The 18,983-nt window shown below is 47.4% G+C and overlaps 1 protein-coding gene across 1 annotated transcript in view; it reads left to right on the plus strand.

Annotated features, from left to right (window-relative positions):
- TMEM132C (transmembrane protein 132C) overlaps positions 1 to 18,983 on the plus strand; it is a 386,766-nt gene that overhangs the window by 251,629 nt on the left and 116,154 nt on the right. The window contains exon 3 of the mRNA XM_024121135.3: positions 2,836 to 2,982. Within this exon, the coding sequence (XP_023976903.1) occupies positions 2,836 to 2,982 (147 nt within the window). The remainder of the gene's footprint in view (positions 1 to 2,835; positions 2,983 to 18,983) is intronic.

An 18,983-nucleotide genomic window follows, 5' to 3' on the forward strand; every position in this document is an offset into this window, starting at 1 on the left:
GGAAGATCCCACATGCCTCGGAGCGGCTGGGCCCGTGAGCCATGGCCGCTGAGCCTGTGCGTCCGGAGCCTGTGCTCCGCAATGGGAGAGGCCACAACAGTGAGAGGCCCATGTACCACAAAAAGATAAAAAAATAAAAACTAATTTGGTTTTATTCTTTTTCTTCATTTTCTGTTTATTTTGTTCTGATTTATTCCCAGACTCTTTACTGATTATCTAAATCTCCTCTTAGAACATTCATTCACATCAAGTTTATTAGGAAAATTCCAGTTTCCTGAAGACGTGTTGCCAGAATTTCTCCGTGCTGGCGCTGGTCCTGTTATCCAGGACCCCTGTTCACCAGAAACCTCCTGTTCATTCCTGTCATGCATTGGATCTTCATTTCCTGGGTCTCATGATTTCTTTCTATATTTACCCCCATGTTTGATGGAGCACATCTTCAAGTCGTTTTCTGAGCAAGGATGTAGGAAATAAATTTTTGGAGAACTTGCATATCTGGAAACATTTTCTTCCCCATTAGGCTGGATATCAAATGCTAGGTTGGAAATCATTTCCCCTCCGGTTTTTGAAGATATTTTTCATCGCCTTCTGGTTTCCAGAGTGCATGTTGTGAATCTTGAATCCGTTCTGATCCCTGATTCTTTCTTCAGTCTGGAGGATTGCAGAATTCACCTGTCTGTGGCCAGTGTCCTAAGCTGTGTCAGTCCTGTGTCTTGGGGTGGGCCCTGTGTTCATCACCCAGGAGGCCCTTCCAATCTGGACACTCACATCCTTTCATTGGGGGAAATTTCTTGAATTACTTCATTGGTGATTCCTACTCTCCCTTTGTGTGTTTTTTTATATTGTTCAGATGTTGAACCTCAAAGTAATCCTCTTCCATTTCTTTGGGTTTTTTTCTGCTTCCTAGGACAAATGTCCTCAACTCTGTCCATCAGCCATTCCACTGATTTTCCATTTCTTCTATAATATTTTTAATTTCCAAGGGCTCATTTTTCCCTTTCTGGGTTTTTTAGATAGCAATCTGTTTTTGTTTCATGATTGCAGTATCTTCTCTGATGGCTCTGTGAATGTGAATGATTGTGTATTTTGTTAATTGTGGTCTTTCCTGTATAGGCTCTATTTTCTACAGATTTCTTTTTTCTTCTTTTTTTTTTTTTTTTTTGCCTGTTTTGTTCCCTATGTCATGTAGAAACTTTATCAGTGTCCTAAGATTCTTGATTCTTGTTTGCTCATATTAAAAAAAAAAAAAAAAAAAGAAAATGAAGGACTAAAAACCATCAGAAGCTCTGAGCCCGTAGATGGGCCTTGGTGACTACAAGCTTGACTGAAAAGTAACCTGGCTGGCTGGTTGGACCAGTAACCAGGGTCAGCACCGAATGGTCTAGAATCTGGTATTTTTCTTAGAAGGTGAAGGTCCAGCTTTGGGGACAAAGGCCTAGGAATCTCAATGTTCAGTGTGCGTGATGTCACATAGTGACTCTGTTTTTGTCATGGTGTCAAATCTTCATGGTCCTCCAGGCCCGACAGGGAGTCTGGCGGTCACCCTGTTACAGGGAAAGGGAAGCGTGTTTGCATCTGGCTGCTTCATAAACATACTTTTGGCTACTCCTCCTTATTTTAACCCTCATGGGCTCCAACTTTTAGTGGTCCCACCAGTTCCTGAGATGGGGGGATTCCGCGGTGTAAATTCTGCTGGTTCTTAGCTTTTCTCGCTGACGGCTCACGACTTAGGTTGGAAGTTCAGCTGACCCTTTTACCCGCTTGTACATCAGCTTACGGGTCCCCAGATCGTTTACGTTTGCTGCATCTCTCTCCCCATCATCACGGGTCTTTAAAAATAGTCCCTTCGACTCTCCTTTAAGTGGGATTTGGGAAAAGAGGATAAGCAGGTATATGTGTTCGATCCGATATTTTTCTCACCAGTTTATTGATGAGAAAACTGAGGTTCAGAGAGGCAAAGAGACATAGCTAAAACAACAGTTCTAAGAGGAATGCTTTGCCTTTTTAGAAAGTCCCTGGCTGAGTTTGTTCCCAGAGGAGACCCAGCAAGTCACGGGAAGCAGGTTGGGGACCTGCCTGCACTGATCAAACCATAACTAACATTTATTAAGTGCTTGTTGTATACTCGACAGTGTTCCAGTCTCTTTATATGTATTAATACATTTCATCGTCACAACAGCTTTATATTGGGGGTTACTATTATCATGTCCATTTACAGGGGAGGAAAGTGAGGCCCAGAGAGGTTATTATTTGCCCAAAGTCACACAGCTTCCAAGTGGAGAAAGCAGTGTGTGCACCTCCACCGGGGTTTCAGAACCTGGGCATTTGGGGCCCTTTGGACTGGGTAAGTCTGTGCTGGGGAAGGGAGGGCTGTTCTGTGCATCGGGAGGCTGCTTAGCTGCATCCCCGGGTGCCAGCACTGTCCCCACTGTTGAGACAACCTGAAATGTCTCCAGACATCACCACGTGTCCCCGCAGGACACAGTCGCCCCTAACTGAGGATGACTGGCCTGGGCAGGCCGGCTTTTCTCCTGACCCCTCAGCTGAGCTACTTCTTGGTTTGGGGACTGCCTGAGGCCGCTTTCCCTCACCCTCAGACCTGAACAGCAAGTTCCGTGATGCCTGGGTCTGTGGGTAGATGCCCCTCTCACTCCAGTCGCCAGTTCCCCGGCATCCTCCTCCTCTGAGGCCCCTCCCCCGACTGTGCCACCGGATATGAAAAAAGCAGAAAATTGAAAAGGAAAGCAACGCGCGCAGCTTAGCGGAGGCTGGGCGCGTCCGGAAAGGCCGGGTCAGTAACCTCTTGGCTCTTTCTTGCTCTCTTGGTCCCCGCAGAGCCAAGGTGAAGAAGGGCGTGAAAATCTTGAGCGCGCGGACCAGCGAGCCTCGCCGGTGGGACGTCAAGCAGGAGCCGGGCAACGGCGGCAAACACGCCACCGCCGCCGTGGTGTGCCAGCGCCTGGCGCCCGGCGCGCGCAACAGGTACGCACGGGGACCCCTCCCTCCGCATCGGTGACCCGGGGTCCCATGGCCCGGTCTCCGCCTAAGGTCCCTGCCTTAGACCCACAGTAACCACTGCTTCGCGGAGCTGTTACACCTTGGCTTGGAACTCTGGAGACACTTACATCACCTGTTGTACCTTCTGGCGTCTCTGGCAGCAAGGGCAGGGCCCTGATTCTGCGGGTCTGTTGTTTGGGTTTTTGGGAGCAGAAATTAGTTTGCACGGTCTGTTCTGCTTTGCGGAGGCTCATTCCTTCTCCTCACCTACACTCATGTCCCCGAGGCTGTGTCATCTCCTGTTGCCCTGCCGTTGCCCTTGCTTATCAGAGGCTGCTTTCTTACGGAGTGTCTGTCCTTGGCGCAAAGGGTGTGATATTGTGATTTATACTAAGAAATACGTATTTGGTCTTCATCCCTGTTCCTGGCACAGAGCTCTGAAAACCCTTGCAATTTCCCAGATTGAGAGCGTAAAGCTGTCTTCTGTTTACGTTAATAAGGTTACTTTTGGAAAGCCTCCTAGGTCACCTTAAGATGCGGGTTGCAGGGAACCACCCACGTGATTGGAGGAGGGTTGGACCTTTCAGTCCCACCCCTGGCCTCCGTGTTCGAGAGGGAGACTGGCGATTGAGTTCAACAGCCAATGGCCAATGAGTTAATCAACGGTGCCCATTTAATGAAGCCTCCGTAAGAACTCGAAAATACTGGCTTTGGGGAGCTTCCGCGTTGGTGATGGCGTGGAGATTTGGGGAGAGTGGTGCCTGGAGAGGGCGTGGAAGCTGCGCCCGCTTTCACCATGCCTTGCCCCGTGCATCTCTATCACCGGCTGTTCCTGAGTTATACCCTTTCGTAATAACCAGTAACCTGGTGAGTGAAATGTTTCTCTGAGTTCTGTGAGCCGCGCCAGCAAATTAATGGAACCCAAGGAGGGGGTCATGGTAGCCTCTAATCTTTAGCCCGAGGGTCAGAAGCACAGGGGACAGCCTGGACTTGCAATTGGCATCTGAAGGTGGGGACAGTCTCGTGGGACTGAGCCCTTGACCTGTGGGATCGGACACGATCTCCAGGTCTAGGTAGTGTCAGAACTGAGGTGAAGTGTAGGACGCCCAGCTGGTGTCAGAGTATTACTTCGTGGTGGTAGAAAAAAGACACACATCAGAATTGATGTCGGAATCATAAAGGATTAGACTCAGTCTTCAGTGAGGAGGACTTTAAAGACAGGAGGTGACAGTCAGGGGCAGTGATGCATAGGGATGGTGTGTGAGAGTCTAGACAGACATTCTGGATTATGATTTAACATAATCGCTTTCTGTGTGTAAAAGCAGCACATACTCATTTTAGAATATTTGTGAAAACAACTATATGAGGAAAGAACTTAAACAACATATCAGCATCCCTTCTACCTAAGGATAACCCACTGCTAACGTTGATTCCTTTTCTTCCCGTGTTTAATGCATAGATAGCATCTGTGTATAGTAAACGTGTAGTAGATTCACTTATTTTACAAATTTGGTATCATAATGTGTATCCAGATTCTTAAGATAATTTCACTTATATTGATAACATCTTCCTTTGACATTAAATATTCCTCAGAAATATTTTAAGATTCCATCACATAGATTTAACGTTACATTAATAACCATATCCATAGTTTGGGCTATTTAATTTGTTTCCAAGTTTTATTTTCATAGATAATGCAGCAGCAAAAGACCTTTCACATGAATCTTTGTCCACTTCTCTTTTTGCTTGAGGTGGCTTCTTAGAATCAAAAAAGTTAGATCGTTTTTTAGGGCTCTTGATACAGTCTGTCAGTGTATTTTCCTGAAGGGATTAGCACTAAAGGAAGAAACATCCACTTCCATTACTAGATGTATTTTCTTAAGTGAACACTTCAAGCCTGCCCAGAAAAACTCTACAAATGCTCCATTGCATTTAGAAACACCCAGTTCTTTCGGGACTTCCCTCGTGGCGCGGCGGTTAAGAAGCCGCCTGCCAATGCAGGGGACACGGGTTCGAGCCCTGGTCCGGGAAGATCCCACATGCGGCGGAGCACCTAAGCCCGTGCGCCACAACTACTGAGCCTGCGCTCTAGAGCCCAGGAGCCACAACTACTGAGCCCTCGTGCCACAACTACTGAAGCCTGCACGCCTAGAGCCCGTGCTCCGCCACAAGAGAAGCCACCGCAGTGAGAAGCCTGCCCACAGCAACGAAGACCCAATGCAGCCAAAACTAAATAAATAAATAAATTTATAGAAACACCCAGTTCATTTACCTGTAAGACCCTTTCCTCAGTCCTGCCTTCCATGTGTAGCCGGCAGACACATCTGGTGTCCTGAACAGCTTCCTGAATCAAACACCAACCTTCACCATCATGACCCCAAGAAGGATTGTTAGTACATCTGAGGGGTGAGCGTTGGGCGTTTCACCTTGTGAAAACGTGGCTAGAAAGAAATGCGTGCATGGGTCCCTTGCTCTAAGCACGAGATCAGAGGTCAAATTAAATCTCCTGAATCAAATGCACATAAAATCTAATTAACCCACAAGATTAGTGTTGATTATGCAAGTTAAAGGGAATGTGTTCATTAACAGGCAGTGGATTTGTGTGTGTAAATAGTTCTTTATGGCACAATCAGGAGTCTCAAAGTGAGGGAGATAAGCTTTGCTGCACGGGAGCAGGTTCTGAAGAGTCCTGGTGGCAACGCTGTGTGTTCTGATCTTCTGGGAATTTGATGTTGGGACCAGGTGTGTCTGCTGAGATGGTAAGCATCATGCGTGATTTTCCACTGTCAGCCGCGCTGGGTGTCACAGTAGCGGGAACTGTGGTTTGAAATCAGCGTTTCCTTCCTTCTGAATTCTAGAGTCTTTTTTTACTAAGCTTTGAGTTAGACTGGCCACAAGCTGGGTGGTTGTGAGGGCCTGGAATTCCCTGCGTCCTCCCAGGTTTCTTAATATGATGTCTTAGAAGGTAATTGTGGCCTTTGCAGAAGAGCCGACATGTCAGGACCGGGGTCAGGGCTGTGCTGAAGCCATCTGGTACCAGCTCGTGAGAGTTGATTGGATTTGCTCGAATTTCCTCCCAGTCTCTCATGCGGTGACCGTCGGTATTTATACCATGGAAACTGGCAAACATCTCAAACCAGGACTTTTTGCCACTGTCGGAAGGCTGTTTACCAGCACACAACTGATGGATGTTCCTGCTTATTCACTTCCTCACCTGGACCTCCAGAAAACATTGCTTGGTTCACGGAAGTCTGAGGTGCTGTGCTCCGTGCCAGGTCGATACCCACTGGGTCAGGTCCAGACCCTGTCTTCTAGGAAGCTAAAGTCTGTGGAGCATCTAGGAACAGAGTGACCACAGCTCAGATAAGGGCTTTCGAAGACATGGAAGGTGCAAACTTCACAGGGATGTGAGGGCTTACTTCCCTCTGCCTGGAGAGCAAGGGCCAAGAGTGTTTGTTATCTAGTGTTTTGTAACAAAAGACCCCAAAACTGAGACATTTGTTTATTTATTTAAAGAGCATCATTTTTAAAAATATTTATTTATGTATTTATTTTTTTATTTATTTTCGCCGCGCCGGGTCTTAGTTGCGGCCTGCAGGATCTTTGTGGCAGCAATGTGAACTCTCAGTTACGGCCTGCGGGATCTAGCTCCCCGACCAGGGATCGAACCCGCCCGGGAGCGTGGAGTCTTACCCACTGGACCAGCAGGGAAGTCCCCAAAACTTAGACATTTAAAACAACACGTTTATTGTCTCATGGTTTCAGCGCGTTAGAGATCCAGGCACGTCTTATCCGGGTCCTCTTCTTGAGGGTATCTCACTAGGCTGCAATCAGGGTGTCGGCCAGGCTCGGTGGTTTCTCATCTGAAGGCTCAACTCGGGAAGGAACCACTCCCAAGCTCATGAGGTTGTCGGCAAGATTCAGGTCCTCAGGGATTGCTGGACGGAGGGCCTCAGTGTCCTTCTCCTTGCCAGGCGTCCCTCTCCATCAGGACAAGCACGCGAGATGATCCAGGGAGAAAGAACACCAGCAAACGGAAGTCATAGTATTTATAACCTAATCTCGCACGTGACATCCAAACACATTTGCTGTGTTCTACTCGTTAGATGTCTGGGCCCCATTCAAGGGGAGGTGATTACACGGTGGGCGGGGGGGGTGAGTACCAGGAGGTGAGGATAATGGGAGTCATCTCACACTGCCTACCTCACCTTGACTGCTCTTCAAGCCGGAGAGGGCTCTTCCTGTAGCTGTTGTCTCTGAACTCTCCCGGAAGGGCAGGAGGAAAGAATTGAATATGTAGAAACAGAGAATGATGGCGTTGCAGGCACAGGAGGAAAACGGCAAATGCTTAGATGTGTGAAATCAGGAGAACTTGTGCAGAGGAGGGTGAGTGATGGTCCTGGGCTGGAAGTGACACGACAAGGAGTTTCAGGGGTTAGTCTGGAAAGGTAGGCTGGGCCATCTGATGGAGGGACATGAATTACAGACCCATGGTTTAAACTGGCATTTCCTTCACTGTTTATCACCTATCCTAATCTTCCAGTCGACTTGCCTTTTTTATTTTACTGAAGCCAGTTGATTAAAAGGGAAATTTTATGGTTCTACCCATATTAGTGGTGTTCTTAGATGCTCCTAAAAGTGATGGTCCTGACTTATTTAAGCAAAAGAGGGATTTATCCAAAGGATATTGCCGGGAAGGTTGTAGAATCAGCTTGGAAAATGGACGACAGCAGGGGAATCTCAGCAATAGCCGGGAACTTGCCCCAAATCATATCTCATCGTGTACCACTCGGACCACTACTCACTTAAGAGTTTTCTTTAAATCACCTTTTTATTGCCCTGGTTTTTAAAAATTCTTCTTCGTTTTTAGTAATAATAACCTTGAAATTATACATTGAAGGTACTTCTATTATATGTACATTATAATAAGTACAAACTTATTTTGTACTTGTTTTGTTTTGTAATAAGTACAAAACTATAAGAATTGTTTAAAATAATTTTCCTGGGTGACTAGAACAGGGACATAATTTATGCATAGTCTTATCATAGGAAATACAGCCAAAGAATCACCCGGTGTGGTGGTCACTGCCCTGCCCAGGTTCCTCTTGAAACCCTTACACTGCTTCTGTGCGCCTATGTGGGTGTATCAGTCAGCTAGAGCTGCTGTAACAAAATGCCACACACTGGGTGGCTTATACAACACACATTTCTCTTTTCACCATTCTGGAGACCAGAAGTCCAAGATCAAGGTACCGTCAGTGTTCGTTTCTGGTGAGACCTCTCTTCCTGGCCTTTTTGCTGCGTCCTTACATGGCCTTCCCTCTGTGTGTCCATTCGGAAAGAGACAGAGAGCTCAGGTGTTTCTTCCTCTTCTTACAGGGACACCAGTCTGATCAGACTAGGACCCCACCCTTTGGGCTCCATTTAGCCTTAATTGTATTTTTAAAGCCCTGTCGCTAAATACAGTCACACTGGGGGCTATAGGGCTTTCACATATGATTTTTGCAGTCGGGGGACACAATTCTGTCCGTAACAGTAGCCTTGCTTTAAGATCCTGCACCTGCATCCTCCAGAGCAGCACCCGGGGCTTCTGGGGCCCTTTTGCCTACTCTTGAAGATTTCTGGAAAAGCCTGGGAGTCTTCGTCTTCCTGGGGCAGCCCTTGCAAATGATGGATGAACGTGGAGCATGAAAGCCCAGACCCCTCTCTGGGGCACATGACTCTGAATTGTAACCGATACCTGGAGCTCCCACGGGAGCAAAACAAGGCTGAGACTTTTCCTGAAATCATACCTTTTCCTTACATGAACGTTTCGCTCTCCCTTACCAGTTTTTTCTGGAAGAACTTCCCTTATCCATCACTTACAAGTGAATCCTCATCTTAGGGTTTGCTTCTAACAAACCCAACTTGAGATTCTTAGAAACATAAGGGCCCCTGCTTCCTTCCCTGGTGAAACAGCCTCTTCTGTGTACAATCGGGAGGGAGAAGACCATCCTTCAAGACAGCTGTTTCGATGGAGCACTTTCCCCCTGTAGCCCAGCACCTCTGAAAGAGCCTGTGCACTCTGGTCCTGGAGCCACGTCTGTAAACCCTCAGATCCAGGAAGAGACGTTGCACCTGGTCCAGGCACACACCTAACTGTGCTGCATTTAGTTTCCACCCCGCTAGAGGAACGTTGTAGCAGTCTGAGCATCTCGGCAACCACACAAAATCAACTCACAACCTACTAGATTGTGCTTCACCCTTCTGGGTTGTGAGGCCAAGGGAGCAGTTAATATCCTGTCCAAACCCCATGACTTTTAAGTGAATCAAGCTCCAAGCAGATGTGGCAGCCGGCAAAGAAGATGAAAGGCTGTGGATGGCGTGTTTGAGCACAGGAACACATTTTGTGGTCCTCTGAGCGCCCGTTCCTTGGGAAGCATCTTCTACTTGCTCTTTTCTCTCCCTTCCACCTTCTGGATCTTTTTCAAACCTGGGATCTGGGCTAGTCTGAGCTCTGGGGATCAAGAATTTCATAAAAGCCTGGGAAGTGAGCCCAGCATTGAGGGGGAGGGCACAGCCCACCCAGGGCTCCCCTCGACCCCAGCCTTGCACCTTTATCGAATCCACGCTTCCGCCCTAAGCTTTCCCTGGGTCTTACTCTCCCAAGTCCATTCCTTAAGGAGAAACGCCAAAAATTAGGGTTTTCTTTAAACTACGGGCATTCTATTTTTTAATTTTTATTTTAGTTACTTATTTTGTTTTGAAGTAGAGTTGATTTACAATGTTGTGTTAATTTCTTCTGTACAGCAAAGGGATTCAGTCATATATATATACATTGCTTTTCATATTCTTTTCCATTATGGTTTTTCACAGGTTATTAAATATAGTTCCCTGTGCTCTACAGTAGGACCTTGTTGTTTATCCATTCTCTATAGAAGAGCTTACATCTGCTAGCCTCAACCTCCCAATCCACCCGTCCCCCTTGGCAGCCACAAGTCTGTTCTCTATGTCTGTGAATCTGTTTCTGTTTCACAGATAAGTTCATTGTGTCGTATTTTAGGGTCCACATATAAGTGATATCATATGGTATTTGTCTTTCTCTGTCTGACTTACTTCACTTAGTATGATAACCTCTAGGTCCATCCACGTTGCTGCAGATGGCATTGTTTCATTCTTTTTAATGGCTGTGTAGGGTTGCATTGTATATCTGTACCACATCTCCTTTATCCATTCATCTGTCGATGGGCATTTAGATTGCTTCCATGTCTTGGCTCTTGTGAATAGTGCTGCTGTGAACACAGGGGTGCATGTATCTTTTTGAATTACAGTTTTGTCAGGGTATATGCCCAGGAGTGGGATTGCTGGGTCGTATGGTAGTTCTATTTTTGGTTTTCTGAGGAACCTCCATACTGTTCTCCATAGTGGCTGCACCAACTTACATTCTCACCAACAGCGTAGAGGGTTCCCTTTTCTCCACACCCTCTCCAGTGTTTGTTATTTGTAGACTTTTTTTTTTTTTTTTTTTTTGTGTTGTGTAGACTTTTTGATGACGGCCATTCTGAGCATTGTGGGGTGGTACCTCACTGTGGTTTTGATTTGCATTTCTCTGATGATTAGTGATGTTGAGCATCTTTTCATGTGCCTGTTGACGGGCGTTCTTGGAAGTTAACAGGGAACTCCATGCTGGCGATGCAGCCCCCACGGCTCGGAGCAAGACGGGCTCCCCCATGAGGGTCACTGCGTGCCACCTGCAGGACTCCCGACCTGGCCACGCACACCTGTGCTGTTATCTCCTGAACGCCTGTATTTAAATGGGTTCACGTCTGCATTTTAAAAGTTCCATATTAGGTTTTATTTTTAAAACATGAGCATTCGGGGGGACTAGATCTCTCTGGGGAAGCAAACACAGTATCTCAAATACAGAAACGTAAATAACAGTGATATTCTGTATGTTTCATGGTGCTTGACAACATACAAAATAATACTCTGTGTATTTCGTAGTTCCTGGCATTTTACAAAATGCTTTGTGTATATTATTTCAGTAACCCTTCTCCGTGGTTTCCTGAACTTAGAGTCACACTGTTGGGCGGATAAAGATAAGAAATGAAGACATTCCGAGGCAGGAAGCATCCACCTGAATATTTGTGCAGATGCCTTTTTTACAATGTTTTCTTCTAACATAAACTTCATGTCTATAAATACATAGGAAAAGCTCATATTCACTGCATGAATTAAAGGCGAGCATAAACAAATACAATTCAAATGAAAAATACTATTGATGTCTAGCTGGCCGGTGTTACCATCAGAAGGCTCTGCACTTGACCTTGGAGTTAGAAAGGGATTAGCAAATACCCAGGAGGTCTTAAAGATACACTAGCCCCGAACGGAGACTTACTTTTTTTTTCCTCCTTATTTTTTCTTCCTTTTCTTTTTATTAACCGTATTTTCTTCAATGCCCCTTTGTCACCTCTATAATCATAAAAAATGTATTAAAAAACACATTTTAAACCCACATTCCATACCTTATGTAGCTGTTACCATTATTATACATGTAAATACTTTTATATAGCTGGGATCAGCCTGTGATAGATCCCCTTTTGTAACTTAACATTGCCAGAGCCCTTTGCCTGCCCCAAACTTAGTTTGTTAATTAGCTGCCTGACAACGTATTAAGTAAAAAAAAACCTTAATTTATTTTGAGAGCCCCCTGTAGTAGGACATCTCGGTGGTCTGTTCCTAACTTTTTCATGTAAATAAATCAGCGGTGCACATTTCCATGGCTGTATGGTCCCTCCCCATCCCCCCTTCCTGGGAGACTGCAGGGGGCCCGGATGCTGCAGGTGAGATTGGCAAATCTACCTTACGGGTGTGTGTGGTCAGCTGCAAGCTGAGAGGCTGCCCACGCAGCAGAGCTCAAGCAGGGCATCTTCACAGGAGTCGGACCATTTCACCAGGGGCTGCAGACACAAAGGAGCCAGACAGCTAGCCCTGCATGCCGCGAGAGGTAGGTGGAGAGCGGGACAGACTGCACCCACTTAGGGGGGACGCTGGAACCTTCCCAGGTGAGGACACAGGCCCCGTGTTGCCCCGATCTCTGGATTTTTTTTAGAACAGCTGAAAATCCAGTCTGTCCTAGAAAAATCTCCCGATTTTTTAAACATTTGCTCAGATTTTTTAAATCACGGTGTAGATCAACCAAAAGGAATATTGTTCAGGAAAATAGTCCATCAGCGAATGAATTGTGCAAAAGCGGCCGGTTTGAACCGGTCGCACATTCCACTTTGGGTAAAATCGTGCCTGTTTTCTTTAGGGGGTTAATTGCCTGTATCTTCAAGGCATCAAATCGGCAGCAAAATAGCCTTCCTGGGCCTAGACTGTGTGTCTCTTGTAGAGGGATTTATAAGTGAGGCGAGGCCTTTCAAAGATTCAGCCCACCTTCATTGTCACCGCATTCCTATGACCCCTTCTAAACAGATCAAGTGTCATGCCACTGCTGTGCTTCCAGCACGTGTTATAAACTCGCCTTGCTCCTGCTGTACCTTATCCTTGATCATCCTCGGCTTCCATCAGGCATCAGCCCTACCAGGAAACCTGCCTGGGACGTGGTGTTCCCTCCTGGATGCCAGCTTCTAGTGTAGCGGTAGGTCAGCCAGCATCCTCCAGCCAGCCGGTCGAGACGGAAGACATCCTCCGGGTCCTTGCACTTCCGTAGCAAAACCAAATGGTACTCATCTCACTCTTCCCCTGCTCAGAGCAGCAGCCACTGCCACAGCTCCGAAGCCCGTTAGTCAGTACGCTTCAGGGATGGTCTGCGGCGAAGGAGACCAAGTCAGTCAGGCAGGTCATAAAAGGAGAAGGGCTTTTCCAAAAGCGAAGACCATTGAACATGGAGAATAAGGTACCCCTTAGTATTCATTTTAGCAGCCTCGATTGCAGACCTCATGTTCACAGCTCTACTCAGCTGTTTGTTTTCGGAAAATTCTGGAACACGAGTGTGCTCAGAGCTGCTGAGTGTAAACAGTTTCAGCGGAGCTTCTGGGAATGACCCACGAGGATACTCTGCTGTTTCCTGAAGGAAATGGCCCAGACTGAGTTCTTTCTTTAAGAGCTCTTTGAAGATGGCACAGAAAATCTGCTAGGCAAACGCCCACGAATGAAAACCTCCCAATCAATGGGGTAAAGCGTGCATTTCAGGTCCCTAAAGGAACAAGTCAAAAGCATCCGCACTCAGCCCACCCTAAACTCACAGCAGACTTATGTCAACATCTGCGGCAGAGAATTTATTGATATACACACTGGGTGTGTTCTCCATAAAATGTTTGTTTTCCTCCCACTTCCAGCTGTGACGAAGGTTAAAGCCCTAGATGGTTGAGGTTATTGGTGTTTCCTGTGATTTATAGACGCTTAACTCTCCCAAGGGAATTTGCTGGAAGCCCCTGGGAGTGGGGGGAACAGGTAGAGGATAGGCTTTGAAGCAGCCCGAGAGAAGAAGAGATTTTCCTTGGAGACCCAAGAGCTGGTTCTGTCGTCAAAACTTGATCTGGCGTCTGAGATGGCCATTGGGTTTCTCCATTGCTTGGTGCTGTTCAAAAGTAAAGCATCAACCATAATTAAGTGAGTCAGACAGAAAAAGAGAAATATCATATGATACCACTTATATGTGGAATCTAAAACAATGATTCAGTGAATTTACAGAACGGAAATAGACTCACAGACATAAAGAACAAACTTAGGGTTACCAAAGGGGAAAGAGGGGGAGGGGTAAATTGGGAATTTGGGATTAACAGATACACACTACTGTATATAAAATAGATGAACAACAAGGACCTACTATATAGCACAGGGAAGTACACTCAATAGCTTGCAATATGGGCTTCCCTGGTGGCGCAGTGGTTGAGAATCCGCCTGCCGATGCAGGGGACGCGGGTTCGCGCCCCGGTCCGGGAGGATCCCACGTGCCGCGGAGCGGCTGGGCCCGTGAGCCGTGGCCGCTGAGCCTGCGCGTCCGGAGCCTGTGCTCCGCAGCGGGAGAGGCCATAACAGCGAGAGGCCCGCGTACCGCAAAAAAAAAAAAAAAAAAAAAAAAAAAAATAGCTTGCAATAGCCTATAAGGGAAACGAATCAAAAAGAATATATATGTATATGTGCGTGTATATATATATGTATGTATAACTGAATCACTTTGCTGTACACCTGAAACATTGTAAACCAACCATACTTCAATTTTTTAAAAAAATTTAATTAAAAAAATGTAGCGCATCCACGGTTTCTCATCCCATCGAGGCTGCAGACATTGAAGGCCATCGGTTCTCCAAGGGAAAGCGGCATACTTCCACAGAGAAGGAAGGGATGGATGCTGGGGTCAAAACCAGTGCTTAGGACGAGGCACCTGGGAGAGGCTTCACGATGGTGGATGCACTGGACACGCCATCACCGTTCCCCCCAGACCCTACTGTGGTAGTCACATAATCAGTTTTCCGATGATGGCCCTGTGTACGAGAGGCTGTGTTTTCCAAGAATGTTCTCGATGGCTGTGTTGTCAACATCCCCCTCTTGCCTGCTCTTCTGGACCCCACTACTCTCCCGTTAGGAGAAGGAGTCTTTGTCTCCTCCCCGGGAAGCTGGGTGGACTTCGGTGACGGGCCGACCACCGGTGTGCAGCAGAGGTGATGCTACGTGACTTTGAGAGCCGGGTCACCAAAGAGCCTGCAGGCAGCGTGTCAGCATCCTAGGGCCCTGAGGCCGCCATGCTGTGAGAAAGCCCAGCTCCCCCTGTGGAAAGACCACAGGGCGATGTCCTGATCCAGGCGGAGGATGGTGTCTAGCCGGCCACCCAGCTGAGCCCTTCCAGAATTCTTGATTCACATTAAAATGATCGTTTTACGCCGCTAAGTTTGGAGGGCGATTTATGACACCACAACAGGTAAACTGGGACACGGAGTAGCCAGAGGGGTTGAAATACTTGCCAACTTCACACAGCTATTCAGGGCCACTTGAACCCTGTTCTGTGTGATTCTAAACACTGCCCTCACTTCTCCCACCACAAGGAAGAGATTGCTAAATGAAGAGATGCCGAAAGGCTTGTCCTCTTACCCTGAAGGCCCTTTCCCAGCCTCATTTATAGCCTTTCATGGCCAGAATGACGAGTTTTCTGTTTTCTTCCTTCCGTCGCAGCCCGACGTGTGCTCCCTAGCCCAACCTGAAAATGTATAAAGTCAATACATCTCTCAGCCTCTGTCCTGAAACAGTGTATTGTGTCACGTTCATGAGTCCCCCAAGCTCCTTCCAGACCAGTAATTAACTGTAAGGGGAGGATGGGGAGCCAGCGCTGAGGCCACTGACGAGAGCAGGTGCATTTCAGAATCCGCGGTCCTGCTCCCGGCGCCCCACCTGACCCAGAGGCGTGGGTGAAGTTGTCCTCCTGAAGCTGTTCCTACACTACTGGTCCTCAAAGAGCAAACTAGGCACTAGGCAGGGCTGTGGGGACAGCGCTGTAATACCTCAAGGCTCTATGCGTTATGTTCAGAATCCTCCAGCCACCACCGAGCTGCCATGAGACCCTGGTTTTATCCACATTGTCTGAACCCTTTAAATCTGGGGACCCTTGTTCAGATTGAGGGTCCTTCTCCCATCTGACTGGTCTTCACCGGAAAGTGGCAAACGGCAGTGGAAATGAACTATTGCCCTTTAAAAAAAATGTAAAGTTAATTTTTTTTTCTTTCTGCACCAAAAGTAAAAGTTTTGCTCACGTGGGGTCTCCGTTCCCAAGTATCCCATGAAGCAGTATGGCGCCGTGAATAACAAACAGCATAGCCTCTGGAGCCTGCCAGGCAACTCGGATTCAAGACTCAGCTCTTCTACTTGGAAGCTGTGTGGTTTTGTGCAGACGAGTCCATCTCCTTGCGTCTTACCCGCAAGTGAGACGATGAATAACAGAAGTACCTTCGTGGAGTACTCGTGAGAGTTAAAGGAATTGGTTTATGTCAAGAGCCTATGTGGAGTGTTGGTTCTTGTATTTTCCACGGAGCAAAGCTTCTTTAGGTTCTTGCTGACTTTTTTACACAATGGCCCAGACTTCCTTGCGTTGTAAGCGTGAAAGAGGCGCGGCCCTCTTTCCTGATGGTGGCAGATGTCAGTCACTGAAGCCCACTGTCCTGCTGATTTGGACGTCATCCCCAAGATCCTGGAAACTCGATTCTGCCCATCTGCCTCCTCGGCCCTCTGCTGGAACTCTTGGCTCACAATTGATGGAGTTTCAGTAGCTGGTTGGCTGTGGGCTTTGCTCTCACCCTCAGGGCAACCTGAACTTAGAAGGGGTGGCAGAGACGGAAGTCAGACGGACAGCAATAGCCTGTGGGCACCTGTGGGTTGACTGTCCCTTGCTTGGACTATGTGTGAGCCAACCCCAGAGGTCTAAGGCTTGTCGTAGTTCGTCATTTTACTAAGGCACATTTTCCCCTTCTGCTTTTGTTATTTTTTACTCTTCATTTATTTTGGTGGGGGGCAGGGGGGTAGGTAATACATTCACACAGTTCCAAACGCAAAATGTAGACAAGCCGACGTACCAGAATCTACATCTTCCTCCACTTACCCAGCCCCCTTCCCCAGAGGTCATCAGAGTTCCCGCTTTATCATATCCCTTTCCAAAGATATTTATTTTATACATGTGAAAACATACACAGACACACATATATATTTCCTCCCCCACTTCAATTTTAAACTAATGTTGCTTCTTTTTTCGCCTAACAATATACCTTGTAATTTTTCCATATCAGTACATAAAGTTCTTTATTCAGCTTTTTTTTTTTTAAAGCATCACGTATTATGATATATGGCATCATTTATCTGAACCAACACCCTATTATTAACTGGCCTTTAGGTTCTACCATCTTTGGCCTGGGCTTTGAATAACCTTGTCCAAACACCATCTTGAACTTCTGTGATTATTTCTGTGAAATAAATTGCAGAAGTGAGCTAGCCGAGGAAAGTGGTACAGGCATTTGCGAATGTGATGGGTATTGACGTGCTACACAGAAACCGTATTGACTTACACCCCCGTCCACCCACACCCACACCCCGCTAACAAGCTCTTTGATCTCTTGATGCTTGGATTTTATTTCCTCATGCGTGACTGGGCTGGCAAGTAGCCTGAGAGTAGCACTCAAGGTGGGGATCATGGTTTATGGATTTTTAGGATGTTGCTGCCTATCCATCCCGGTAACTCCTGGGAAGTTCTGGAATGGCATCTGTGGCCCCCGGGGTCTGCAGTGTTCCTGGAGCATCTCCCCTGGCTGTGCAGTGGATCTGCCGTACGGACAGCTGCTATGTACGAGCACGTGCGGCGTATAGGCTCTACATTAGGTCTCTCTAGATTCTCACCTGATCTGAGCTCTCTGTTTTCTCCCCAGTCGCAGCCCCCATCCATTCTGCTCCAAATAACCAAAGAGTTCTGTTTAAAACATAAAGAAGATCACGGAACCTCTTATTGTTTTGGCCTTCCAGAGCTTCCCATCACACCCGGAATAAAACCCCAGTGCTTCACCTTGACCTCCAAGGTCCTGGAGGTGATCTGGCCCCTGCCCACCTCCCTGGTCGTACCCTTTATGCTTCTGTCATCAATCACCAATCTTCCTCCACCCTGGCCTCTGTGGCACCTGTAGCTCACGATCCAAGCTTGTTCCTGCCACAGGACCTTTGCATCTGCTATTTGCTCTGACCGGACTCTTTGCATGACTGGATCATTCAGATGTTTAGGTCTTAGTTCACCTGTCGTATTCTCAGAGAGGCTGTCTGTGACCACTCACACGGGTCACCAGTTTCGTTTTCTTTCTAGAACTCACCAGTGTGAAATTACCTTGTTTGCTTACTATCTGTCTCTTCCCAAAAGTATGTAGACGCCATGAGGGAAGGAAGGGACTTGCCCATTCTTAGTGCTTAGATCAGTTCCTGGCACAGAGCAGGGACGAAAATCCTCGCTGTGTGAATAAACACAGGAGTGACCTTTGCAACAATATGTCGAGTTATCGTGTCCGCAGTTTACAGGTGAGGAATTGGAATCAGAAGGTCCTTGTGTTCAGCGTATGAGGGATATTTGCTGAATGACTGAATAAATGAATGATGCTTGTTATGCTGTACTGACCCATTGTGTGGATGAAGGAATAAGCCAAGAGAGTCCATATGAGCTGGGAGAACAGTGTCCCAGGAGCCAAGGACGGGAGCCCCAAGGTTCTGGAAGAGGCATGAGAATGGAAACCAAACCCATCATGCTCCAGGCCCCCTCCCACCGCAGACCTACTCCGTCCGCGCGGTTTCATCCTGTCCCGTAGCTGTGACAAAGGAGGAGAAAGCCTGCTCACCCACTACGGGATTTATGTAGCAATTTGTTTGCTTGTTTGTTTGGGTTTTTTTGCGGTACGCGGGCCTCTCACCGTTGTGGCCTCTCCCGTTGTGGAGCACAGGCTCCGGACGCGCAGGCTCAGCGGCCGTGGCTCACGGGCCCAGCCGCTCCGCGGCACGTGGGATCTTCCCGGACCGGGGCACGAACCCGCGTCCCCTGCATCGGCAGGCGGACTCTCAACCACTGCGCCACCAGGGAAGCCCCTGTGAAGCAATTTGTATATGCTGGCATGGTACTAAGCACTGCCAGACTTACAGACATTTCCCTAAGAGGTCATTCCAGCCGACAAGAACTTCACAGCTTCACCCAAGCCTGAAACGTGCTAGTCATAAGGAAGAATAACACTACTCCATCTTGATATCTCATGCCAGGCTGCCACTCGGGACTCGGAGACCTACAGGGAACAGAACGGCTCAGGCTGTGTCACCAAAAGCTCGGGAACTTAGGAGTCTTCAAATGTGGCATCCTGGTGACCTGTTAAACCCTCACGGGAGGGAACCTTCTAAGTATATCAGACTGGCTGGAGGGTCTCAGAGCAAGAACCTGAATTTTTGTATTTGTATTCAAGAATCAAATGATTATCCTTCCAGCTAATGTATAGCACAGG

Source organism: Physeter macrocephalus, chromosome 19 (assembly GCF_002837175.3).
Source record: "Physeter macrocephalus isolate SW-GA chromosome 19, ASM283717v5, whole genome shotgun sequence".
Classification (NCBI taxonomy): domain Eukaryota; kingdom Metazoa; phylum Chordata; class Mammalia; order Artiodactyla; family Physeteridae; genus Physeter; species Physeter macrocephalus.